General features: G+C 46.7%; 1 protein-coding gene across 4 annotated transcripts in view; it reads left to right on the top strand.

Annotated features, from left to right (window-relative positions):
• Positions 1-20,491, top strand: part of RFFL (ring finger and FYVE like domain containing E3 ubiquitin protein ligase) — a 66,403-nt gene extending 45,912 nt beyond the window's left edge. For 3 of the 4 annotated variants that reach the window (XM_069482289.1, XM_069482290.1, XM_069482291.1), the window contains exons 2-7: positions 5,268-5,455; positions 10,503-10,910; positions 14,060-14,143; positions 15,066-15,276; positions 16,479-16,502; positions 20,310-20,491. In XM_069482289.1, the coding sequence (XP_069338390.1) occupies positions 5,276-5,455; positions 10,503-10,910; positions 14,060-14,143; positions 15,066-15,276; positions 16,479-16,502; positions 20,310-20,491 (1,089 nt within the window). In that variant the 5' untranslated portion in view covers positions 5,268-5,275. Of the gene's footprint in view, positions 1-5,267; positions 5,456-10,499; positions 10,911-14,059; positions 14,144-15,065; positions 15,277-16,478; positions 16,503-20,309 lie in introns of those variants that run through there. The other variant, XM_069482292.1, reaches the window with a different exon arrangement.
• The last annotated feature ends 5,621 nt before the right edge of the window (positions 20,492-26,112 follow it).

The raw sequence follows: 26,112 nt of genomic DNA, 5'->3' as shown, positions 1-26,112 counted from the left end.
CAGCTGCCACCATATAAGAATTCTTTACTACACTCCACAGTTGGTTCCACTTTCAGCCCTTTAGTAACATATTTTGTGTATCTGTCTATTTAGGGTTGAGGGATGAAAAAAATATTCCCAAGAGAAAAGTGCTTGGCTTGTATGGCATTGTTAAAATTATAAACTCTTTCCTTCCGCCCCCTGAAATAATTCTGAATATAGTTGTTATTTAGGCTGAGGGCTTTCCAGTTTGGCAGGAGAGTACAAACCACATTAGGAAATGTTTCTTTTTTGCTATTTAAATATCTGTCAGAAAGAGTAAAAGCCTAGTCTGCTGACGTTAGCGAACCTATTGTTAGACTGAGCAGATCTAAGGTATTTTAGCACTGGACACTTGTCACCTACCTGCTCCTTCCCAGTATAACCTCCCTCCCCGCATAGCCCTAGGATAAAACTTTCTTCTCCTCCTAAACATGGGGCCTGTATGGTAACAGAATGGCAATTCCACATCTTCTCACAGAGCTGCATCTGCCTTTTTAGAGTAGCCAAATTCTTGAATAGGCTGATGGCTATTCTTTCTGAGATGTTCAGAGGAGGCATTTAAGGTTAGAACCAAAGTTGAGAGAATGAAACTAGTGTGGAGGAGGATGGGTTCTCTTGACTCCCAGCAAAGGAAGAGAACTTTCTTCCATCTCCTGTCAAGAAGTCCACAGGAAGCACCACATAGCTGGTGCTTCCTAAGTGCTTGCTAAAGCATGAGGATTTCAACAAAATACAGCTCTCCAGTTTTTCCCTACTCACTGTGCCTTACCAAGTGGGTCTACTCACTGTGTGGCAAGGTCCTTACCTCTTAGGAAAAATTTACAGCGTGAAGATTCCGTGTATGGAAGAAAAATTTGTTTTTTTCCTGTGGCTCAGTCTATTCCCCTTTCCTTTCCCCTGCCCAGGAGTAGTCTGCCCCCAAATCTGATCGAATGATTGCTTTTCTTTCTGTTCCTGACCCTTCTACTCTCATCATTTACCGCCAGCTTCCCTTTCTTAGTCTTTTGGAGTTTCCTAGGCAGTTTGTGAATACGTCTACACTTCTCTTAGTGACCCGGGATCCTCTTCAGCAACTGCCTTCACTCTTCCTTTCACAGTCAGGGTTCTTGAAAGAATAATTTATCCTTGGAGTCCTGTGAATTCTCACTTCTCATTCACTTTCCAACCTATAGTTATCAGTCATCTTCTTTCTTCCTAAACTGCTCAGGCAAAGAGCACACTGACACTTTCCTAAAATGAAGTCCATTGGGCGTTTTGTATTCCTCATTGTACTTGACAATTTCTTCTTGAAACTCAAACACTCTTCCAGTTCTCCCACCTCTGAGCTTTCTTCCTCCTTCTGTTCTGCTGGTTGGCTTTCCTCTCTGCTTGCCCTGTGGATGTGGTTTTCCCAGGCCCTCTTCTGACCCCAACCATCTAATCAGTCTCCTGCCCCACGCTGGCTTTACATACTTCCAACAGTCCAAGGATTCCCAGACCTTTATCTCCAGCCCAGATATGTACCCATGTATACATCAGCATGTCCCACGGGTACAAAACTCAACTCATCATCTTAGCCCTCCTCCTACCCCCAGGTACAAGCTTTCTTGTGAGGGCTTTATTTCAGTAAATGATTCTACTATCTTTTTTTTGTTTGTTTTTAAGAGATGGGGTCTCGTTCTATCATCCATGCTGAGGTGCAGTGGCATGATTATAGCTCCCTGCAGCCTTGAACTCCTGGGCTCAAGTCATCCTCCTGCCTTAGCCTCCCAAGTAGCTGGAACTACAGGCGCAGGACACCCTGCTCAGCTAATGATTCTACTCTATCCTCTTGTGTAATTCAGAGACTCCAGGATTTGTCCTAGACTCTCTTTTCTCCTCCTCTCACCTCATTCAGTTGATTGATACATCATGCTGATTCTATCAGAGATCTCTCTTTCTTCTTCTTCTTTTTTTTTTTTTTTTTTTGAGACAGAGTCTCACTCTGTTGCCTGGGCTAGAGTGCCATGGCGTCAGCTTAGCTCACAGCAACCTCAAACTCCTGGACTCAAGTGATCCTCCTGCCTCAGCCTCCCGAGTAGCTGGGACTACAGGCATGTGCCACCATGCCTGGCTAATTTTTTCTATATATATTTTTAGCTGTCCATTTAATTTCTTTCTATTTTTAGTAGAGATGGGATCTCGCTCTTGTTCAGGCTGGTCTCGAACTCCTGAGCTCAATCCGCCTGCCTTGGCCTCCCAGAGTGCTAGGATTACAGGCGTGAGCCACCGCGCCCGGCCTATCAGAGATCTCTCTGTCTCTCTCTGTCGCTTTCTCTTATCTCCCCATCTGCACATCTTGTCTCTGCCACAGCTTCCTGCCTCCAACCCACCCCTTGCTGATCGGTCCCCTCACTGCTTACTGCCTTAAGTGCCTACTATAACATGCAAATAAGATCATAAAACCTGACTGCCTAAAACCCCCTAATTGTGTCCCATTACATACAGGATAAAGTCCATGTTCCTTATCCTGGACTACAAGGTTTTCCGTGGCTTCTTGTTTATTGCTTAAACCTTTGTCCATCCCCACCCGTATTCCACTGATCCAGCTAAGCATTTTGTAGTTTCTTGAATGCCATGGTGCATGCTGTTTTTATTTTTCTTGAAAATTTCTTCTACTCTTGACTTTCATGGTAAATTCCACTTAATTCCACGTCAAGATAGGATGTATGGCATCTCATTGAGAAGTCTTCTCTGGTCACCCCTTGGCCCCTATAGAGCTGATCATTTCCATCTTTGTAGCCTTCCCCCCGCTCCCCACCTACAGCTTTGTCTCCTTTGCAGGGAGCATGCCCAGAAAGCCAAATGCTAATTGCAGTGACATTTCTAGGTTTACTTTGTACCTTTGCCTTCCCAGAGAAATTGTAGTTACAGGCATTGTTAAAATGCTGATAACAACAACTAATATTTATTTAGTGCTTACAGCATACAGAATGCCCATATGAGAAAAACGAAGGATAGAAAGGGTATGCCTTGTGAAAGGTAGGTAACATAGCCCGTAAGTAGCAGAGCAGGACTTGGGACTCAGGCCTCCTGATTCCAGATTCTGTCTTTTTATTATTACACAGTATCTCAGATGCATCTAAAGAATTACAAAATTCCCATTTCAGAGGGCTGTACTCCGTTGTCCCCATTCTCTTGACAACAAAGGACTCATTTACTGTATCACACATACACTGTGTGAAGCACTCTGCTTCCTTCTTCCACGTGAACTGTTAATTGCAAGTAAGGCAGATTAGGTCCTTCTCTTATGGGGAACATAGAGTCTTCAGACAAGTAATAGTGAGTCAGAAATGTTTCTGATGTGCTAGAAATTGAACAAATGTGTGGTTAGTTAAGATTTAAATATTGCATATGATTCATTCGTTCGATAGTCCTTGTCAAGCCATCTGTGTCATTGGGCGCTGTAATACTGTCATGTTCTCTGTTCTCATGGGAGTCATAGGCAAGTGGGGAAGACAGGTGTTAATCAGAGGCCCCACAGAAGAGAATGAGCTATATCACAGGTGCACTGGAGGCAGTGTTGGAAAGCTAAAAAAGAACCTGGAGAAGTCAAGAGGCCTGGGGTTATAACTTGTATGGGCCAGTTACTTCCCCTTACTGGGCCTCGTTCTTTTCCTTTCTAAAACGACCAGGGTTGGACCAGTTAGTGTCTTTGTTCCTTCAGCTTACCACATCTTTGAACTGTGAAAGCGCCTCTGTTAAAACAATGAGTCAGAAGACAGAGCAGATAATTCTCTTGTGTGAGCTGGTTATCAAATAATAACACTAAATGTTTCATTTATTATCTCTGTAAGCAAAGAGTTCAGGCTCAAAATGCCCACATTGACTGCCTTAGTCTATTAAGAAAAACATCTCACAGCAGTGCGTGGCATTTTAACGGACCCTCTTATAATCTTTAAGTCATTCTGACATTTGAAGAATTAGATCCTCTTTGTTCTGTTGTCATAAAAATCGTCAACCCTCTTGTCTCCAGTACCTGTATTTGATATGTACAATGTGAATAATAATCTAAAACTCTTTAATAAAGCTACAGAGGTGCTGATTTCGTCAAGGGAGCAGATATTTGTTGAGCATCTGCTATGTGTACAATAGTGCTCGTGTATAGTACAGACATGAATAAGAAGTTGTCCCTGCCCTAGAGGAATTTATGGCTTACTGGGAGAAAAGAAAGAGCAGATACATCTGCAAGAAACTGTAATAGATGCTGTGATTGACATTTATGTAGGATTGGGGGTACAAAGGTAAGAGGAGTTAGTTCTGCTGGCTGGTGGGAGGGGAATCAAGGGACAACATGGTATAGCGAGAAGGACGTTAGGTTTGGGGTCAGAAGACCTGACACTTTGGAATCTCAACTCTATATATTAGCTCTCTCTTTTTTTTTTTTTTTGAGACAGAGTCTCACTTTGTTGCCCGGGCTAGAGTGAGTGCCATGGCGTCAGCCTAGCTCACAGCAACCTCAAACTCCTGGGCTCAAGCGATCCTCCTGCCTCAGCCTCCCGAGTAGCTGGGACTACAGGCACGTGCCACCATGCCTGGCTAATTTTTTTTTCTATATATATTTTAGTTGTCCATATAATTTCTTTCTATTTTTAGTAGAGACGGGGGTCTCGCTCTTGCTCAGGCTGGTCTTGAACTCCTGACCTTGAGCGATCCACCCGCCTTGGCCTCCCAGAGTGCTAGGATTACAGGCGTGAGCCACCGCGCCCGGCCTGTATATTAGCTCTCTATGTATTAGCTATGTATTTGATTTCTTTAAGGCTGGGTTGCCTCTCATTTATATAAAAGAACTAATAATACATCTTCCCTGTGGAATTGTGTGTGTGTGTCTATGATAAAGTTCTGTCTGAGCTCTAAGGATAAGAATAAAGTGGGTATTAAGCCAATTGTAATTGCTAAGGTAAGAACATATTTTTATTTGAAGTTAGATCTCAGATTGAACCCGATCAGGGATCAGCAATCTTTCAAAGGCAGTGTGCCAGCTTGGTAGCCCGTCTTGTCCTGGGAGATCAGGTGTCTGTACTCTCCTCTTATCATATAAGCAAAAGCAACTATGGTGGTGGAGGTGGCAGCAAGAAATCTGCCTGGTCCCTGAAAACATGTCCTCCCCTCGATTCTGGTGGCGGGTGTGGATTGAGTATCACTGTCCACCTGTGCTCTCGGGGATGGAAAGGGCAGTAGAGGTGTGTCTTAACTCTGACCTTTTCTCCCTTCCTCCCCTGCACCAGATTTTATCATGTGGGCAACCTGCTGCAACTGGTTCTGCCTGGATGGACAGCCTGAGGAGGTCCCACCACCCCAGGGAGCCAGGACGCAGGCCTATTCCAACCCTGGGTACAGCTCCTTCCCTTCCCCAACAGGCTCAGAACCAAGCTGCAGGGCCTGTGGGGCCCATTTCGCAAACACGGCCAGGAAGGTGAGTGCTGACTTCTTAGCCTGCTCTGGCGCTGTAGCCTCTGGACCTCGAGCAAGCCTGCTGACCTGAATGCCTGCCATGTTGCTTCTCCCTGTGCTATGCTGGTGACCCAGACCCGACCCTTTCACAAAAATGTTCAAGAAAAACTAACCAAGCAAAAGCAAAGCCTCTCAGCATAGATTTGGAGCCAATAGACCTAAATTCAGTTATCAGCTTTGCTAATTACTAGCTTTATGACTTAACCTCTCTTGAGACTCAGTTTCCCCATTATGAAATGGGGATGATAGTGGTACCCATCTCCCAGTGTTGTCAGAATAAAATGAGATAAGTAGGCTGTGAAGGGTGCCCAGCACGATGCTTGGAACCTGTAGGCACTTAACGTTGCTCCTTTTGTTAGCCGCCATCATAAAAGGGCTGACTGCAGATTAATTTGTTCCTTTTATCGAAAGCAATGTCAAGGATGCCTTAGATACTTCCAGACGCTAACAGACAGACTGGAGCTTATTTACTGTAGCAGATTTAATTTGAAATGCTTGGGAGCCATGCCTCCCAGATTAGCAAGCAGGAAATAAAATTATTGGCTGGGTAATGGTGTATGAGTGTATGGGCGTGGGCATCCCTGTGTGTGCCCAGTGGCAGTAAGTTCTCTGTGGTCAGGCGTCACTGGGGCAGAAGTTCTGCAGAATGAGAGGTTTGCAGCCCAGAATGGGTAATAGGATGTGATGTTAAAATGGTGATAGGCTGGTCCAAATGGTAGTGGGTTATCAGAACGTATTAGTGTCACTACAGTTGGTATACAGCTCCCCCACTGCTAAATTTGACTGGCTAAAATAAAATAAAATAAAATAACTTTAAAAAATGGTGATAATGGGAAATTTACTAGGAAATAATGCTTTTTAAACCATCTGCTGTGTGCAAGGGACTGTTTTAAAGGAATTTTTCACTCAGTCCTCCTAATAACTATAATACAAGTTTTAGAATCTCCCAAATCCCATTTTACATATGAGAAACTAAGGCTTAGAGTTTAAAATTTAAAAAGAAAACTGTGTAGAGTTCCTGACAAACAGCATAAGGGACATTAAAGTACTCATTCTTTTCCTTCAACTTCAGTTAGCGCCTCAAGATCACATGGTTATTAAATGACAGAGCTGGGATTCAAACCCAGGTCCTTGACTCTAAAGTTCCCTCCCAGAAGACATTTGGCGGGGAGTTGAAGAGTGCAGGTTATAGGTGTGGGTGCCTAGTAGCATGGCAATGATGAAAATAGGGAACTTTTTATTTATTGGAAAATAAATTACTGAATACGTACTGTGTGTCAGGCGTTGCCTGGGCTAGGGAGGCAGAGATGAAGAAGGTCATTCCTGCTTAACCCATTAAGTCAAGCGGGGAGATGGAGCAGTGCACGCCAGGCAGTGCGACAGGAAGAAAGTGTCTGTAGCAGGAATAGCTTTTGTGGGGGGGGAAGAAAAATTCCAATTTGGATGGTAAAAGATGGTTATTGGTACAATATTTTCTTGCTACAAAAGTATGAATTAATTTTGTGTAATTCACAATGAATTTTGTGTATATCAAGGATGTTTTCTCCTATGAGATTTTTTCATTTGTAATTTCATGCTTAAGTGGATCAGTGTTCTTATCTCAAGGGTTTGGCATTTAACAGCCAGGAGCTTTTTAAAATGTCTGTTCTAGAAGTGGTTGAATTGAAATGATTACATGGATCCTACTGTCTTTTACTTTTTTTTTTTTTTTTTTCCTATTATGGTCAGTATTTTCTGAATGCTCATTGGGTGCAAAGCACAGATAACATTAAGGACTTCATAGAGAGAACATAAGTAAGACGTGTCACTTGGCATTCCCTAAGTTTCCAGTCCTGGAAAGAAAGAAATGGCAGGCTGTAATTTTGCCACAAGCCAAGTATCCCATCTGCATTGGTAATACCTACCTGTGGTTTAGCAGTGACCCTGACAATTTTGGAGGGAGTTTGGCACCCAGCCTCTTTAGTTGGACCAGTTAGGGGAGGGGGAGTGGGGAGGTCGTGCTTGGAGCCATGGCGTGATATTCAGCTATCAGAGTGGAAAGGGAAGAGTGGGTCTTAAGTACTGGCAAGAGCCCAGAGATGAGGCACACCCGAGGAAAAGAAGTAAAAGGTGACTATGTCACCTTTCCCTGAGTGTCCACCTTATGCGAAGGCATAATGTGCGTGCTCTCATGTAATGTTTCCAGAGTCCTTAGACTGGTAGGGACTAAAAGGACAAAGTGAGCCTGACCAGGGCCAGGGAATATGGATGGAATGGGGGTGGGGTGAGGGAAGGGCAGATTGGCAAACGGGAACCAGCAGAGCACCCACATGGCCTCCCTGTCCCTGGAGGGTGGCACCTGCCTGAGGTGCAGCCACCAAGCTCTTTGATGCTGGACTTTGAGTGTCTGCTGGGCATTTCCACAGGCATGTTGCCTCCACTAATTCACCTTTCACGCAACCTTGTTTCTCAGTTGGTTTGAACCATTTGTTAGAATTTATACTTAAGCCTGTCCTTTGCTCATTCTGCCCACATTTGTTGACAGTCCCTTTTCCTTTCCCTTTGTTCTCTCCTGCCCCTGCAAACTGGGATGTTAGCCTCGAGCGCTACCTTCCTGTAGGGTATGTTTCAGATGCCAGCTTACTTCAGAGTCCCTGGTGAGCAGGGGGCTGCACGGAAGCTGGGTTTCTGTCTTTGCATTCTGATCATGCATCCAACAAGCCACACACATTTGAAGAAAGAATAGACAGTTGTTTGGATCTGGCTGATTGAGCAACACAGGCTTTAGTCAGACTGCACTGACTTAGGTAATGCTCCGTGTCAGGTTCACGGCTTTATGACATTGAAGCCTCTTCGTTTCCCTCTCAGTCATGCTAAACACACTTTGTTTCCCAGTAGGAAAGCTTTAAATAGGAATGAACCCCAAATATGCCAAAACATCCATTTTTCATTGGTGTGGCTACTGGTCCCAGAACTGTTATAATGCTAGTGCGGCCGTGTGTACTTTTAAGCCAGTTTCTGAACAGTTTATTGTCTGGCTGTAACTGTGTGGAGAATAAGGGAGCTTGACATGTGTATGTATCCCTCCGCAATGCCTTCTAAGTCTTAATAGTCAAAACTGGATGGCAAACATTATTTCCTTTTCCCTTTGCTGTATGAATGATACTTAGATGAAAACTAAATATAACTATCTTAACTATGCAGACTTTTAGCCCCACACAAGAGCGTCTGATCTCAACTATGAGAACCCTGTCTCCTGAGCATTCTTTTTTGGCTTGAACAGATTTCTATCTTTAGAAAAGAGGGAGCAGAGATATTTAGGTTAATACTTAAGTCACCACAGGATGAAAAGTTTTTAACTTCTTAAAAGGATTAGTGAGGGCGCCCTCAAGGACGATCCCAGTGTGCTCGGGCATTACCTCTCCTTGGGGGTGTGACCTCTGCTCTTGGCTGGAACAGAGCTCAGCCAGATGTCGCTGTGCTCGCTCAGCCTGTGGGGTGAGCGGCCGAGGGTTTGCTTCTTGAGGGTTGGGCAAGCGGTGGCGTGTTGTCAGTGACTGCGGGAGCAGCTGCTGCCAGGCAGTACCAGCCTGCCCGTCAGGCGCTCTGGTCGCCTCACTGAGACGCTCTGTACTTTCACGAATGAGAGCACCCTAATGTCCAGAGGGCTTCCCATAGCTGTCCAAATATTTGTCTTGGATGTGGTCTGCACCACTGAATTCCTGGCACTCTGAGTGGGCCTTCTTGGAGCAGGGGCGCCTGGCACCAGGCTCTGTGCATGGAGCATGGGTGGGGTTTGGAGAGGGAAAGGCAGGCCCTGGACTCAGTGCTGCCCTGTGCTTGGATGGGCCGGGGACTGAGCTAGGCAGCACGGCCTGGCGGAAAGAGCATGATCGTGAACGTTAGCCTCAGCAGACCGGGAGGGGCTGTCCCAGTTCTGCTCTTTACTGACTTTGAATATGATACTCGGTCTCTTGGTTGCTTTGTCTGTGAAGCAGGGAAGAACACTAATAGCTGCTTTGCAGGTTTGCTTTGAGAATTAAATGACAAGCTGGGGTAGTTCTAGCACATAAAAACACCCCGATAAGTTTGATTAATACTAATGTTAATAGTAACAATTACCACCATAACCCTTCATGCATTTGCTTTCTTACTTCAGCGATAAAGTGGAAAGAATCATAGTTTTAAGACCTGAATCCTGGCTCTCATCATTCGCTAATGTTTCCTAGCAATAACAATTAAAACAGCTAACAGTTACTGAGGCCTCCTTATGTGCCAGATATGCTAAGTGCATTATCTCTTATTCTTCACAACATCCTCATGAGGTAGATACTGTTATCATCCCCATTTTACAGATGTGGAAACTGAATGCCCAGAAAGGCTAAGTTACACACTCACAGTGACACTGTAAGAAATGAGGGAAACAGGAAGACTTACTAAAAAATGCAGAGCCTTTTGATTCTAAAGCTGTTAGTCTTGATTAATATCCTTAGGTTCTCTGTCAGTAAGTAAAGCAAGCCTCAGTGAAATAATGTGAAGTGTCCTGTACTTGCATGCACACAAATACATACTGGAGGTCTGCCACATCTGAGTGGCTTTTTTTTTTTTTTTTTTTTTTGGTGGAGACAGGGTCTCACTTATTGCCTGGGTTAGAATGCAGTGGCCTCATCATAGCTCACTGCAACCTCAGACTCCTGGGCCCAAGTGCTGGGACTATAGGCGTGTGCTATCATGCCCAGCTAATTTTTCTATCTTTTGTGGAGACGGGGTTTTGTTCTTGCTCCAGCTGGCCTCAAGCGATCCTCCCACCGTGCTAGGATTATAGGCGTGAGCCACTACACCCCTTGCCCTGAGTGGCCTCTAATCTAAAATTTGCAAAGTAGCTCGCACCCTTAGATATTGGAGGTTTAGTAAAAGTAAGATTGACTGGAGGAGATCCTGGTAGGCTTGGCAGCCGTGAAACTCCCGTCCCACTCTCTGTCTTACTCTCTCAATCTGACGTGGCTTCCTCTGCCTCTTGCTCTAAGTAGCAGACCTGCTTGGACTGTAAGAAAAATTTCTGCATGACCTGTTCGAGCCAAGTGGGGAATGGGCCCCGCCTCTGCCTTCTCTGCCAACGGTTCCGAGCCACAGCCTTTCAGCGGGAGGAGCTCATGAAGATGAAGGTGAAGGACCTGAGGGACTATCTCAGCCTCCATGACATCTCTACCGAAATGTGCCGGGAGAAAGAAGAGCTGGTGTTCTTGGTGCTTGGCCAGCAGCCCATAATCTCCCAAGAGGGCAGGACTCGTGCCCCCACCCTGTCCCCGGACTTGCCCGAGCAGCAGGCCTTCCTGAGCCAGCCTCACACCAGCACGGTACCTCCTACCTCACCCAGCCCCTCTCCATCTGCACAAGCCACCTCTGTCCCCTCGGCCCCGGCTCAGGAGCATCAGCAGGTATGGGCCCGTTTGTAGTGTCTGCCAGTCTGTGCCAGTCTGTGGGCTCACTTTCCTCTCCTACCTGCATTGTGAGAATGGGGTGTGACGTGAAGTGTCTTGGTCATGTGACACCTTTCTGCCTAGTGATACACGAAGTGATGTTTTCTAGACATCGGACTCATGTTTTGGCTTTATTCATGGTACCAGGTTTTTGTGTGTGTGTGTGTTCTGTTTGTTTTTTATACATTACATACATAGCCCAGTAAGGCATTTTTGAAAGGTTCTTTGTTCCAGAAATATTTTGAGAAAACTTGCTCTTGGTTGTTTTGTTTGTTGTTTTTTAAACTCACTGTTGTCACTGTTAATTCTCCAAATTTAGTTCTGTTCCAGTTTGTCCTCTCACTTCCCTTTGCTTGTGGCTCCTTAGCTGGATTGGGAACTGGGTTCCTCAGTGACCATCACAAGGCATACAGGACAAGAGAGGGAGGGAAGGGAGAGGACGTAAATGCTGTGACAAGGACATGGCTGCTCTCAGCCCTTTGGGAGGGGGCCTGGTTGGCGTCCTACTGTACTGTTCGCTGCTTCATCATTATCCTGGGGGGCCTGAAAGTGGTGAGCTAAGAGCAGCACACTGATCATGAAGCAGGCATGGAGAGTACAGAAGTGAGTAACCCCTGTCTCTGTCCTCAGAAGCCCTTGGAAGAGGGAAGGTGGACACGCAGACCACCTAACTGCTGGAGTAGAGTGAGGCCAGTGGACATAACCATTGTAAGGAGTGGCAGCATCTCCTGGGTCTACATAAATGCCTTAGTGACCCGTCATTTATAGGGCTTGGGCAAAGTGGAGGGATTAGGAACTAGAAGCTGTGGTTTCCACGTGCACTTTTGTTATTGACTCCTTGGTCACTGTGGGCAAACTTGGAGCCTACAGCAATGAAATGGGCTAAGTAATCCCATAGCACTTTTGACCTTGCCCAGGGTGTTGGGAGGCTTGGAAGGCACGATGTCACGTCCAAAGAGCTTTGAGCTCCTCAGCATTGGTGTAGTGCTAGTGCTGTCAGTTCCCACACATGGTGTGGGTGGCTGCTGCCTCTTGTTTATGATCACCTCCTTTGCCGGGACTGGGCCCCCTGATTCAGCTCTTGACAGGCACTGAGGCGTAAAGGCCAGTGTGATAGCAGAATTTAACTGCAGTAAAATCATTTAACTCCCTTGTTGGCTTGAGCATGTTTTTCTCCCCACCTGGACTTTATTTCCCAGGCTCTGGCTCTCAGTCCGCTGGACAGATTTTACCTCCTGCTGTACGTTCCTCTTTTTGCTTAGTTTTCGGAGCACTCTTCTCTATTTATAGGGAGTCAGGAGAGGAACTTGAGGAATTATTTTTCCCTGAAGAACCTTCAGGTTAGTTTTTCAGTGAAAATTATAAGCTGCCTGTTATTACCCAGACGTTTCCAGATTGTACCTACAGGTTATCCTATGTACCAGATCTTACTGTGTACTTTAACTCTGAGATTTTCAGAAGGCCTTAGTGTCTGCTCACATCCCCTGTTCTGGTGAGATCTGCACTTTGCAAGCAGGAGAAACAGGCGTGGGGAAGTCAAGGAGCTTATGCAAGGCTATCTGACAAGTCCACAAGTGAGCTGCGCTTACAGTATAAATCTCCTCATAATACTTGCTCCACCAGGGTTCTTTCTTTTACCTTTAATCCTCTAGTAATAGTTGCTAGGGAAGGATGTGTGTACAGTAAGCCCAGCTGTGGACAGGTACTAGTTGTAGATTTTGATGTAGCCAGTGGGCAAACTGGAAAGACAAGAGCATGCTTTGCATCATGAGGTCCAGTTGTCTCTTTCTAGGAAAAAAGGACATACAAAAGCTGTCTACTTAGCAACAGGTTAGACTCTGAAAGCCTCCAGCGTAACTCCAAGGTGACAGTCTCCAAGAGGCCAGTGGGCACCACATCTGCATAAAGCTAAGAGAGAGCTAAAGGTGTTGATGAAGACACTGTTTCAGATGCAACCCCGTGCGGTGTGTGATGTGTGTGCTATGTGTGTGATCTTGTCATCACCTGGCATTTTGTTGTTACTGCCACTTTTCATTTCCACTGTAGTTGTTGCCTCTTCTTGACTAGCTCCATATTAAGTATCCTGGGACACATGTAATCTGGCTTGTATCGGCAGGTGACTTTGGCTTCCCAGGTTGTCCCTTTACTGGTGCTCCTGGGGTCTGGTGGAAAAGGCCTGTGAACTCAGCCACCTCCTTGATCTAAGCAAGGCTGTCTGGCAGGTACACAGGCGCTCTGCACCCAGAGTCTGCATACCAGGCCTTTCGCGTGGACGGAGCAGTGGGCGAAGAGGATCCAGTGGCTTAAATGGTGACAGAATTAGGAGGCTCACAGTTCTGACTACTCTGGCAAAACCTAATAAAGGAGTGGTCAGGAGGAACCTTTTGAGAAGCTAGAATTCTAAGCAGAATGAAACTCAGACATTTGTCTTAAATAGTCTTAGCCTAATTGATTTGTAGATACATTAAAATAACGTTTGGCCAGATTTCCAGACAGCTCTTAGTAATAGAGTGCCCTCCAGGTGTGAGAGCATTACGAGGTAGGAGAGAGAGACTAGGGTGGGGTGGGTCTGGAAACTTGTCCCGTCCGTGTCAGGTGAGGAAGCCAGGGAGATTTAGTGTGAAGGAGGGGAAGACAGGATATGAAGAGTTTGGAAAGAAACAGTGGACATTGGTCTGAGGGGCAGAACTAGGAACAGCGGGTAGAAATCATAGGGAGGGCAATTTTAGATCAGTGTCAAGAAAAAACTCGATGGCAGAGAACAGCAGTGCAATGGACATAGTAAATCTCCCTTTCACCTGGGCTACTCCAGCTGGGATTAAATTGACGGTGCGTGGTGGCTGGTGCCATCCTGGTGGTGGGCAGAATTAATGCACTCTTGTTCTAGAGGGAAGCTCTTATGTCTGTTGAAATCTATTTGTGTGGTTTCTCTGCCTGATAAAGTTAGTATGAGAGAACAAGCTTTTGCAACGCTGTCGTGAGAGGCTCCAGATTTCTGGGGGAGATAGGAATACATTCTGGACATTGTGTGAGCTAGAAAGAGGCCCGTGCTATGCAAATCTCTGGGACATCTCTGTGGATGTGGTGTCACCTTTCTCTTCCCACAGGCCAATGGCCATGTGTCTCAGGACTACGAAGAGCCCGGCTACCTGGAGAGCACAGCCAGAGCACCTGCTGAGGACGAGACCCAGGTGGGGCCCCTGCTCGGGTGTGTGTCTGCACTTTCACTGGTGTGCTTGGAACCTCTCAGCAGACTCGGGTGGAGAGAGAACCGGCCTGTGATCACAGTCCTTCTGAAATTCTGCTTTCAGGGAGCAGCGCAGCATTAGCATTCCACATTAACCCTTGCATCCTTCAGTGTGTTAATAAGGAGTTGTGGGGTCACGGTGGAGACCGGGAGCCTCGTGGCCCATTATGTTTCCAGTCTCTTGATTTTTCTAAGAGCTGCCAGAAAGCAGGCTTCGGGTGCTGCTGTGAAAATCTCGCTCTTTTCTCCTGCTTCTCACACACAGTAGCCACTGTCCAGGGAAGGCGATCAGATAATGGGAAGCGCAGGCCTCTGCCAGGCAGGGCCAGTCGCAAGCACAGCCCTTGGGGTCATGGAGCTGTAGTTGATGGCCTGAAATCCGCCGCCTCTGTAGGCCAGCGGAACTCTCCGGGGGAGAGAGAAAGGCCAGCACTGTGCTTGCTGGTTTCGCGTGCTGCCATAGTTACTCTTCACAGGAACCTTGTAGGGTCGGACTGCTGCCTCTCCTCTGTGGAGGGGCGGACAGGCGCAGAGAGGTAAGCAGCTGTCTCCGTATTATTCAGCATTAAGCAGTAGAGGAGTCAGGGTTCAAAATTAGGGCCATCTACCTTGAACCAGTGCTCCTACTACGTCACACTCATTGGTTGGTTTGTGGCTGTCTGTGCCAGAGCACAGAACTGTGGGTCAGGAAGAGACTGCAGTCTATTTCACAGTGCAGAGCACCGTGCCAGGTACTTTTCCTGTCTCTGTTCCTACTTTTCTGGAGGTCAGTCACCAAAAGTATAGGGTGATGAGTGTTCTGGGGTCCTTGGAGAGCTGCGGGGAGGTAAGAGCTGAGCCCACCCATCTCATCTTTGCCGTTGCAGTCCGTGGACTCAGAGGACAGCTTCGTCCCAGGTCGGAGGGCCTCTCTGTCGGACCTCACCGACCTGGAGGACATCGAAGGCCTGACGGTGCGGCAGCTGAAGGAGATCCTGGCTCGCAACTTCGTCAACTACAAGGGCTGCTGTGAGAAGTGGGAGCTGATGGAGAGGGTGACGCGGCTGTACAAGGATCAGAAGGGACTCCAGCACCTGGGTGAGGGGCTGTCTGGGTGGGAGCTGCACAGAGCTTGGAGTGTTTACTGTCACTCGGAAGCGTGACGGCATCGACCTGATTCGATTTCCATGCTTTTAGCTGCAGAGGGAGTCACACATTTGCACCATCTAATAATAGCTGTCGTTTGTGGCTGGGTGTCAAGACTGGGTCGGCACCGCCTGTGTTTGTTTACTCCTCACCATCACACTTCTTTTGTGGAGCTCAGATGTGAACTGAGGATTTTCCGGCCCAAGTCCATGACCTTTCCCACCGAATGCCATCCCCTTTGTACTCACTGCTACCTCCAGCAATATTTGTTCTAAACAGTTGGGAGATTAGAAAGCGAATCTTTGTACACACAGTAGAAGAATATATCTGTTTGCCTGCACCTGGGCTTTTCCTTTGTTCATTTCCCAGAGCATTTTACGTGGTGTCATTTTCAGGAGATATCCAGAAAAATATCTGGGTCTGTGGTTAAATAAATTTGGGAAAAAATACTTTATCCTATGTCCCTGTTACTGATTCAGGGCAGATATTTTTATATTAAAAGCAGAGAAGTCCTGCAGAAATGTGTCTGGCTATTTCGAATTTGGCATTTCCTGAAACTGTTTCACCATAGAACCCTCACCTTCTCCCCATCCCCAGCTGATTAAGTTCCTGTAGAGCAACATACTTAGTCCGTGCACGGTCCCAGCGGTGGGGGACGCCAGGCCGCAGGCTCTCCCCTAGCAGTCGCTGGAACTCGTCAGAGTTAGAGGACATCTGACTGGCACCTGATCACAGAGTGAAACCTGCTGAGGTGGAGTGTCAGGCTTCCCTTTGGCATTGCCTTACAAGCCTCCCTAGAGTTGTGAGGAGCTGGGAATAGAACAGATGACTCCACATGGGAACTCCATCCAGACTTTAATGCTGGCTTCAGAAACAACAGGGAAGGATGTTGTGCATACACGGCATCCTACTGCTCGGCAGTTGTTCCTGCAAACTGGTGGAATACCTTTTCTTAAAGGTAGATCAGACGCACAGCAGGAGCTATGTGTTAGTTCTCAGCACGGAGGGTGAATGAAGAGGGCAAGTGTCCGTCCAGGCTCTTGGCAAGCCTGGTTCCAGCAGGGAGTGGTCAGGATGACAGCAGGGCGGTGGGAGACTGCGCGAGGCATCATGCCATCGTCACCTATTCAGACACCTTTCTCTTTCCTTTTCAGTGTGTGGCGCTGAAGACCAAAACGGTATGTAGTTGTTCCTGTTCGGGAACGGGCTTAGGCTCTTGGCTCTTCTGTCTTTCTCCTCCTCCAACCCTGATTCCTGCTGACAGCCTACGAATTCTGAGCATATGGATATCCAGAGAGTGTGGGGGGAGATTCACTAAGAACCAGGGTTTCTCAGCATCTTCAGAAATTCTCACTGCCCCTCCCTGGGAAGGAAGCAGAGTGGCGGCATACCCAGGGGCAGACTGATTTCTACGTCCGATATCTGTGAAATACAGAACACAGCGAGTGGTGCCATGTGTGACACTCAGTTCATTTTTCATAGTCCTGCTGTATTCACTGGGTTCTGGCCTGGCGGGGGAGGGTCTCTGTGCACACCTTTACAAAAAGCACTCAGGGCCGGGCGTGGTGGCTCACGCCTGTAATCCTAGCACTCTGGGAGGCCGAGGCGGGTGGATTGCTCAAGGTCAGGAGTTCGAGACCAGCCTGAGCAAGAGCGAGACCCCATCTCTACTAAAAATAGAAAGAAATTATATGGACAGCTAAAAATATATATATAGAAAAAATTAGCCGGGCATGGTGGCGCATGCCTGTAGTCCCAGCTACTCGGGAGGCTGAGGCAGTAGGATCGCTTAAGCCCAGGAGTTTGAGGTTGCTGTGAGCTAGGCTGACGCCACGGCACTCACTCTAGCCTGGGCAACAGAGTGAGACTCTGTCTCAAAAAAAAAAAAAAAAAGGAAAGGTTTGTGTGGGGGGCTCTCTGGGCACAAACTGCACATCCCACCTCCCAGCCTGTGTGTTAAAGCCCCCACTGGGGTCAGGTACCCCGAGAACACACTGTAGACTCCTGACCATCGGGGGAGCCTCCCGGAATCTGCTACACATTTACAAAGGCCTCAAGGCTATGTGGTTGTGAGCTCCCTCCCAAGAGAGAACATTCTCAGAGGAGTGTTGGAGTCTGCAAAGCATTGGGAAACTTTTCCAGAAGACTTCCAAATTTGTCATTCAGTAAAATGACCTTTTGCTCAGAATGGGGTAGAGTTTTATGTCTGATGATTTCTCATTAGACATAAAAGAGAGTTGAGTTTTTCTCGATTCCCCAAAACCATCTGGAGTTCTAGACCCACCCCCTCACCTGGTACCAAGGTCAGGCTGACCACTGGGTGCCTTCCTTTCTTTTTCTGATTCCCTCGGAGCATGCTGACAACTGAGCTGATGTGTTTATTGTTAGTCCTGAGAGAAAAAATAAGTAATTGAACATTTATAAATTCCTCCTGCTCATCTTACGTATTTGTATTAGTTCGGTCTCTTCCAAACTTTCCCTGTTAGGACCAGCAGCACCTCAGAGGAGGTAAAGAGGTTTCACTCCTTTCACATCCAGCCCACCACTTAAGAGAAGTATTTAACTTTTTGAATAATCCAGAAAAGAGAAAAAGTATAGAAGCAACAGGATAAGGAAGAATTCTCCTGTGGAATGGCCAAGCCCCAGATGGTGGAGGTGACTGGTGTAAGGCCAGTTTTCTGTTTATGGCTACCTAGTTTAGGCTACAGTTTAAGACATGCTGGAGATGGCTGTGTGTGTGTGTGTGTGTGTGTGTGTGCGTGTGTTTGTGTTTAAAGAGACAGTGTCGGCCGGGCGCGATGGCTCATGCCTGTAATCCTAGCACTCTGGGAGGCCGAGGTGGGCGGATCGTTTGCGCTCAGGACTTCGAGACCAGCCTGAGCAAGAGCGAGACCCCATCTCTACTAAAAATAGAAAGAAATTATATAGACAGCTAAAAATATATATAGAAAAAATTAGCCGGGCATGGTGGCGCATGCCTGTAGTCCCAGCTACTCAGGAGGCTGAGGCAGGAGGATCGCTTGAGCCCAGGAGTTTGAGGTTGCTGTGAGCTAGGCTGATGCCACAGCACTCACTCTAGCCTGGGCAACAGAGTGAGACTCTGGCTCAAAAAAAAAAAAGAGAGACAGGGTCTCACTCTATCACCCAGACTGGAGTGCAGTGGTGCTCATTTTTAAGTTTTTTTGTAGAGACAGGGTTTTACTATGTTGCCCAGGCTGGCTTGGAACTCCTAGCTTCAAGTAATTCTCCCACCTTAGCCTCCCAAAGTGCTGGGATTATAGTTGAGAGCCAGCTGGACTGTTTTTTTTGTTTTGTTTTTTTTTAAGACGGGGTCTCTGTCATCTGGGCTAGAGTGCAATGGCCTCATCATAGCTCACAGCAACCTCAAACTCCTGGGCTCAAGCAATCCGCCTGCCTCAGCCTCCCGAGTAGCTGGAACTATAGGCATGTGCTGCCATGCCTGGCTAATTTTTCTGGGTTTTTTTTTTGTGTGTGTGTGTGTGTGTGTGTGTTTTTTTGTATAGACAGGGTCTTGCTCTTGCTCACACTAATCTTCAATTCCTTGCCTCAAGCAATCCTCCCACCTCAGTCCTCCAGAGTCCTAAGATCACGGGTGTGAGCCACTGCACCCAGCCTCAGCTGGGCTTTTGAACGTGAAGATTTTTCTGTTTGTGTAGCTAACCTGGGATACTGGTCATGCTTATTGTATTTTACCACTGGCACAAACCAGTTAGTATTTATTGAGGACTCCGTGCACTGGGCAGTTAATGTCATCTTGATAGTCTCTATCCTCAGGGCACTTAACGCGGAAGGCCACACCGTGTGCAGGAGCTGTGGGGCCAGCCTGCCTGGGTTTGAGTCCTGGCTCCTCTACCTAGCAGCTGTGTGCCCTTGGGCAAGCCACTTAACTCTTTGGCCCCAGTGGCCTCATCTATAAAATGAGAGTAACAAAAGTAACAGTAACTACTTCATAGTTTTTGCGAGGATTCAGTGACTTAATACGTGCAAAGCTTTCAGCCCCTGCCTGGCACATGGTGAGCATTCAGTAAATGGGAGCTATTTTCATTTCCCTTGGGAGATGGTCGTTCATCAGACATTTGGAGAATATCTGCCATGTGACTGGCATTTGGGGGCTTTAAAGATGAATATCTGACCCCAGAGCATACAGTAAATGCTAAGTATGTAATTGTAGAAATGGAATGAATATGTTGAACTAGGAGCTCGTAGTCTACTGGGTGAGATAAGTAGGCAAACTCAAAGTTGTAATCCAACGTGATAAGCAGTCATGGGGGTTTAAATGAAGTTCTTTGGGGGCAGCACAGAAGAAGGAGCAATAATCTCTGCTAAGCTCCTATACCAGAAGTTTCCTCAGAGGCAGCCCCAGGGGTATTTTGTGGGATAGCACAGGGGACCCCCATGATCCATGATTTTATTAAATTGGGGATGTGTTTATAGATAAGCCTTGTGATCCTTAATGAACTATTCATTACAGTTCCATTTATCTCTACTTTTCTGCACCGGTTTTGTCTTTTCCGTATGTTCTGCCTCAGGGGATAATGAGTCCCTAAGTGCCACTCACTATATTACAGCCTCCGTTGTCTGAAAATTATTTAAGCTGAGGACTTTGCCTTAGTTCTCATGTATTTCGGATGTATTTGATCCAGAAGTACTGTATGTACTCTTCAACTAGCCTTTGGGGGAGGAGGTACGGGTTAAGCAAGTGGAGTTGGTCACCGAGCACACCTTGTCTTGGAGGAGCTGTTGGAGCAAAGCACGTGCACCTACGGCTTTGTTCGGTGTGCCTGTTCTCCCCCACTCCATGCCCCGCACGGCTTTGTTCGGTGTGCCTGTTCTCCCCCACTCCATGCCCCGCACGGCTTTGTTCGGTGTGCCTGTTCTCCCCCACTCCATGCCCCCATACCCCATAAATTTAGATAATCTCCTCACTTTCCCCTCTGCCCCTTTTTCCTGCCATGTTTGTGCAGGGGGAGCAGTGCCGTCCAGCCTGGAGGAGAACCTGTGTAAGATCTGCATGGACTCGCCCATTGACTGTGTTCTGCTGGAGTGCGGCCACATGGTGACCTGTACCAAGTGTGGCAAACGCATGAATGAATGTCCCATCTGCCGGCAGTATGTGATCCGAGCTGTGCACGTCTTCCGGTCCTGAGGGCTTGCATCTGCTTCTTCAGTGCCTTACAGGGACATAGCCTGGGATGTCTGGGCTCAGGGTTGGCCAGCTTGCAGAGGGGGCAAGTTAAAAGAAGAAATTTTGCAGCGTTCCCAAGATCAGGGCAAGCAAAGACACCATGTTACCCCTGGGCGTGCCTGTCTTGCCATGGGGGTACACCTTTTGACTGGCCAAGCCCCTGAGGCCATTGGGGACTGCTACAGATCACACGGGTGAGTCCTTGTTTCAGTGATCCTTGGGGTGATGGTGGTACATGATGAACAGACTTGCCAGAACTTTGACCATGTCTTCCTCCCTTCCTCTGAGAACCTAGGCAGTTTCACCCTTCCTCCTGGAGATGTTTGCCTGTGTGTTTCATCAATCAAAAGTCCTGTCAAAAATGGTTGTCTTCCTCTCCAGCACATTTGGATTTAAATTTCTGGTCTCTGGCTTTCTGTGCTTTAACCTACCTTTGCTAAGGTCTCTTGCTACATTACCTAAAATCCATTTGTTTCTTTGGACCAAAAATGTTAGTTTACCAGACCAATTGTGGTCCTTAAGATAGAATTTGGGCCAGTAAATTTAACTCTGGTAAGAAATGATACACAAATGTTATCAAAAAACTTCAGTTGTTAAGAGTTGCTTCCTTAAGTGCTGGGATTGGAAGCTCTCAGTCTTTGTCCTGACCCTAAGAGCCAGCAGGCATCTGGCTTCCAAACTGCTGGGAAATCGCAGTCTCTAGGCAGGGGATGGTGCGTGGATAATCTCTGCTGCTTCCTCTCCTGGGGCCTGACTGTGCACCATCTTTTAGTCTGTGAGGAAAACAGAAGTGTTGGGTAAAGGCAGTGGCTTTCTGCTTAACTTTGGCTTGGCTTCTGAGCCTCTTTTTGGAGTAGGCAGGAGTTTTAAACCACTTTCCCCTGAAAATAAAGTCCCCCCCCCCCTTACTCATCAGGTTTTAAACTTGGTCTCACCCAAGACATAGAGACTTAGGCAAAGAACCTTGCTCTCCTCTCTAGCCAGATGAAGTTCCTGGAGACCAAACACCTGTAAGAACACCTAAGAGGTATCAGAAGGTACTTCAATGAGCCTGGATTCTGCCTGTAAACAGATAGCCGAAGTCTTAATTCCCCAGGTTGGTGGGGAGTCCCTACTTGCATTTTCCTTCTTAGCCTACTGATTTTTGGGGGCAGGTCAGGGAAGAAGCATATAATGAGTAGGTGATGTTTTTGAGCCCTCTTAGGGTCTTTAGACCACTGGAAGAACCAAAGGGCTTAAGTTGGCTGGAAAAGCTTAGGCAAGCACAGAACACACATGCTGTCAAGAAAGCTGTGTGTCCTCCCGTTACCAACGGATCAACTATGCAAACCCTAAACACCTGAGGAGGGCCCCCCCTTGCCGCAGCTGAGCTCCCTGAGACTAGAAGAACCAATCATGACTCTGGGTGGCAGTGGGAAACCTCTAAAGGGTCCTATTAATTGGTGCAGACGTACTTATGCTTTTGCTTCATCATCAACCACTAAACCCCTTTGGGAGAATGAAATAATTTGAAAAAATAGTTGTCAGCTGAACACTGGGCCACTTACCTCGACATGACACCAAGGCCTGGATGATTTGATTCTGGGCCGAAGCTTTTGTAGGAATTGGGGGAATCAGAGATTTTCCCATGAAAATATCACCTTTCTGGCAGACAATAAATGCTATAGTTTACAATGCCTGCCAGTTTAAGCAAAGGATCATTCATTCAGCTACTTTTGAATTCCACTGTGAAACAGGTCTATGTATATGCTACTCAGTTAAGATCTAGCAATAACTTCAGGGCAGAAGTTGGCTCTCTCCCTACTTCACACTTTTCTCTGCTGAAGCCCTACCTCCCTCTACCTCCCAATTTTCTTCCTAGACACAAGTTGAAAATAATATACTGATGGCTGGTTAGTAACCTCAGTGAGAATTAGAACTGATGTTCTTTACACATTTTGGAGAAAGAACTTGCCTTTAAATGTTTTGTTCTCTTATGGTGAGTTACCATTTAGGAAGAAAGGCGTCAACCCTGATTTTTTTTTTTTCTTTCGGTATCATTTTTTATTATTACAACAAATAAAAGTTGGAAGTCCCAACATCCCATTCCAGTCGATATCTAACCCAAGTATAAAACTTGATTTTTTTAAATCCTTGAATCCTCCCTCGTGCCCCTCACGAATCCTTGGTTTTAATTATCATGGAAACATGTAATTCTTCCAATTATTCCGTGGCTTTTGCTGTGATTTCTGAGATTTCAGTTGAGACTTAAGATTTGGACAGCTGACTGGCTCGTAATACATTGGAATAGTTGGATTCAAACTAATAATAAGCTGTACAGAAATTAGTGCTCAATATATATTGTATCAATTTGTTGAAATCTCTTGGATGTGAATGTGTTACTTCAAGTGGCTTAAGATTTTTTCAAACTTGGGGGTTAAAGCAAACCCAAATGTGTATTTTTTTTGTGTTAACAGAGCTCTGCTTTATAATTTTGTAATAAAGTTTCAATACAGATGCCTGTTGGATCTGGTGTGAAGATACTAGAAGCCTTACAGTTAAGACTGACAAGAGGACTGAAACCATAGGCTAATCCCAGGCCACGTGCACATAGGTATGTTCTTGAGAAATCACATTATTCTTGGAGATGCTTGGGCCATGTGGTCTTGGTCAAAATATCCCTGTTCAGTGTCGTTGTGACTTGCCCCAGATCTCACAAGTAATGTGTAAGTGGCCATGGAATAGCCTAGAAGGGAATGGAAGCTGGATAGGAAAAGGACAAATCCCAAGACCAAATGGGAAGCAGCACCAAGTGAGTTCAGACATTTACACTGGCCACTAGAGATGGGCCTTAAAGATCCGGGTGGAAAGGAACTGAGGACGGCTCGTATGCCCAGTTAAGTCTCCCAGGTTATTCCGGGAGATACATGGTAGCTTTTGGATGCAGCTATGGCTCAGAAAAGGCTGGCCCAGTCTCACGGGCAGACTGCTGTGTGCACAGGCTTGGGCACAGCTCTGACCAGGTGCCCAGGGGGAAGACTCTTGAGACTTGAGAATGCCGCCCTTGGGAGAACAAGGGTCTGTGCATAGCCACACTGTGACTGAGGAAAGAGGAGGAAGGAATCTTGGCAAAAGGGTGGAAAGGCTCAAGGCTGAGCCACAGTACTGTGTCCTCTTTGCTGTCGGTGGCTGACCTATTCAGCACCCGGGGATGGCCTCTGCCTGTGCCAGCCAGCAGCACGCTGAAGGTTTAAGAGGGCAGGCCTCCAGCATTCTGCTGCTTACATTGTGTGGAAGTACATGAAAGAAATAACATGAAAAACAAAATTGTACATAGTCAAATCTTAGCAAAGTTAGGAAATATGCAAAAAAGCCCTGACGGTGAAATGGAGATAAAACACTCAGGTCGAGAAAGGCCAAGGGGCTGAGCTCATTACTGAGGTGCGGCTGGCAGAGCCCTTTGCCTTGAAGGTGCACTCGGGGTGAAGGCAACCAAGAAGGGCAGGGGGGGCTGGGTCCGAGTCAGGTTGGAGAGGGCAGACCCTTGTTCCGCTGCCCTGTCTAGTTGCTTGGGCTGAGGAGGCTGGAGAGGGGAATGGACGTCTATGTAGGTCAGTGCTCAAAGGAGGAACAGCTTTTGTCTCCACAGAGGATGGAATAAAGAGTATCTTCTTTCTAATACTAAAGTCATACTGAATGGCCTATTCAGAAACACCAAATGTTCTAGGCTAGAATCAGGGCAGTACCCACCTCTCCCGTCTTTACTCCCCCCACTTCATTTTAAACAGTAGGTGGAAGCCAAGGTCAATCAGATTAAAGCTGACCTCCAAGCTAACTGGTAAGTAGCCTCAGTAGAGTATCACCTTAGTTGAGTACACTGGGGGTAGGAGTGGGGCCTGAGGGGGAGAGGGAGGCAGTGGTCCTTGATCTTACAGGCCCAGAGCCTGCCAATTCGTTGACAAGAAAAAAAAAAAACCCTGGGCCAGGCGTGGTGGCTCAATGCCTGTAATAACACTCTGGGAGGCTGAGGTGGGAGGATCATTTGAGGTCAGGATTTTGAGACCAGCCTGAGCAAGAGACCTCATCTCTATAAAAAAATAGAAAAATTAGCTAGGTGTGGTGGCACACACCCATAATCTCAGCTATTCAGGAGGCTGAGGCAGGAGGATTGGTTGAGCCTAGTTGTTCAAGGTTGCAGTGAGCTATGATGACACCACTGCACTTTAATCTGGGCAAAAGAGACTCTTGTCTCAAAACAAAAAACTGACACTGACCCTGACCCTTAGAAGTCAGCAGGACTGGGACGTGGAAGCCAGGTTATGGTTATAGCCATATGGTGTCCTGATGCGCTGGCGCTTAGAGTGTGAACTGAACATGCGGACCTGCGGTTGTAGGTTTTGAGGTTACAGGCCAGGGCCCCCTCTCCTGGGTAGGGTCTGAACATGCACACCAATGGCAGTGTTCCCAACTATAGATAACTATGTGCCAAGCGTTTTACATAACGTGTCTGAAGACATATACAGTAACCCTATGATTTAGGTACAATGCCTATCCCCATTCTACTCGGAGGAATTGAAGCTCAGATGTTAAGTAACTTGCCTAAGGTTACAGCTATTAAGTTTCAGGGTTCTGAATTGAACCAGGTCTGTCTACATCTGCACTGTTCAGTGTGGTAGTCACTAGCAACATGTGATCCTGTGAAGTTGAATTAAAATGAGAACTTCAGTTCTTCAGCTGTGCTAGCCACATTCCAGTTACTCAACAGTCATCCATGGTAGTTTGGTTGGGGTATTTCCATTGCTACAAAAATTTCTATGGAAGGTCAGGCGGTATGGGTCACGCCTGTAATCCTAGCACTTTGGGAGGCTGAGGCGGGAGGATTGCTTGAGCCCAGGAGTTTGAGGCCAGCCTGGGCAATAGCCAATAGAAAAAATTCTATGGAACAGCAGGTATCTATACTAAATTGTCTTCTTTTTGTCCTTCAAATAAATCAGCCTCAGGCAGCACAGGAGCAGTTCTTTGTAAGCAGGTTGTATGTATAGATTTGTTCTGAAGTGTGGGCTTTTATTCTTAAAGAGCAGTCTTGTTTCCAGATTTTGGGAAGGCAGATCTTCCTGGAGCCCTCTATCCCCCCAGAGGGGCAGCCCAAATAACCTCCCTTTTCTTCAGAAAGGCCACAACTTCCTACCTGATCCTAGTCCCCTCCCTTCAAACTGGGGGTCCTCACCCTGTAATGGGAGAACACAAGAATCGTCATAAAAGTTCATTTTGTTTTCTTTCAAACGAGGGTTTACTCCTGGCAAAAGGGGCCAGGGGTGAATATAAGTTCTACTAAATATAAGCAGGATTGCTGAGAGCAGTCTTTTAAATACAACTTTTTAAAAGGGCAGGCAGGGAGGGAAGACTTTGTGGACAGAGCTTCAACAGCCCAGCCTTTATTGCTTAATCACTGTGGAAATTATAGGGGTTTAGGTGGGGAAAGGGCAGAATACCTGTAAGATACTTTTCTTATATTTAAAACAAAAACAAAACCTAACCTTCTTTTCAAAGAAAACAAAAATATGACAAGGCCAGCACCCAGATCTGAAGGATCCATTTAAACT

This window comes from Eulemur rufifrons, chromosome 9 (assembly GCF_041146395.1).
Source record: "Eulemur rufifrons isolate Redbay chromosome 9, OSU_ERuf_1, whole genome shotgun sequence".
NCBI lineage: Eukaryota > Metazoa > Chordata > Mammalia > Primates > Lemuridae > Eulemur > Eulemur rufifrons.
This window is presented reverse-complemented; position numbering and strand designations above follow the sequence as displayed.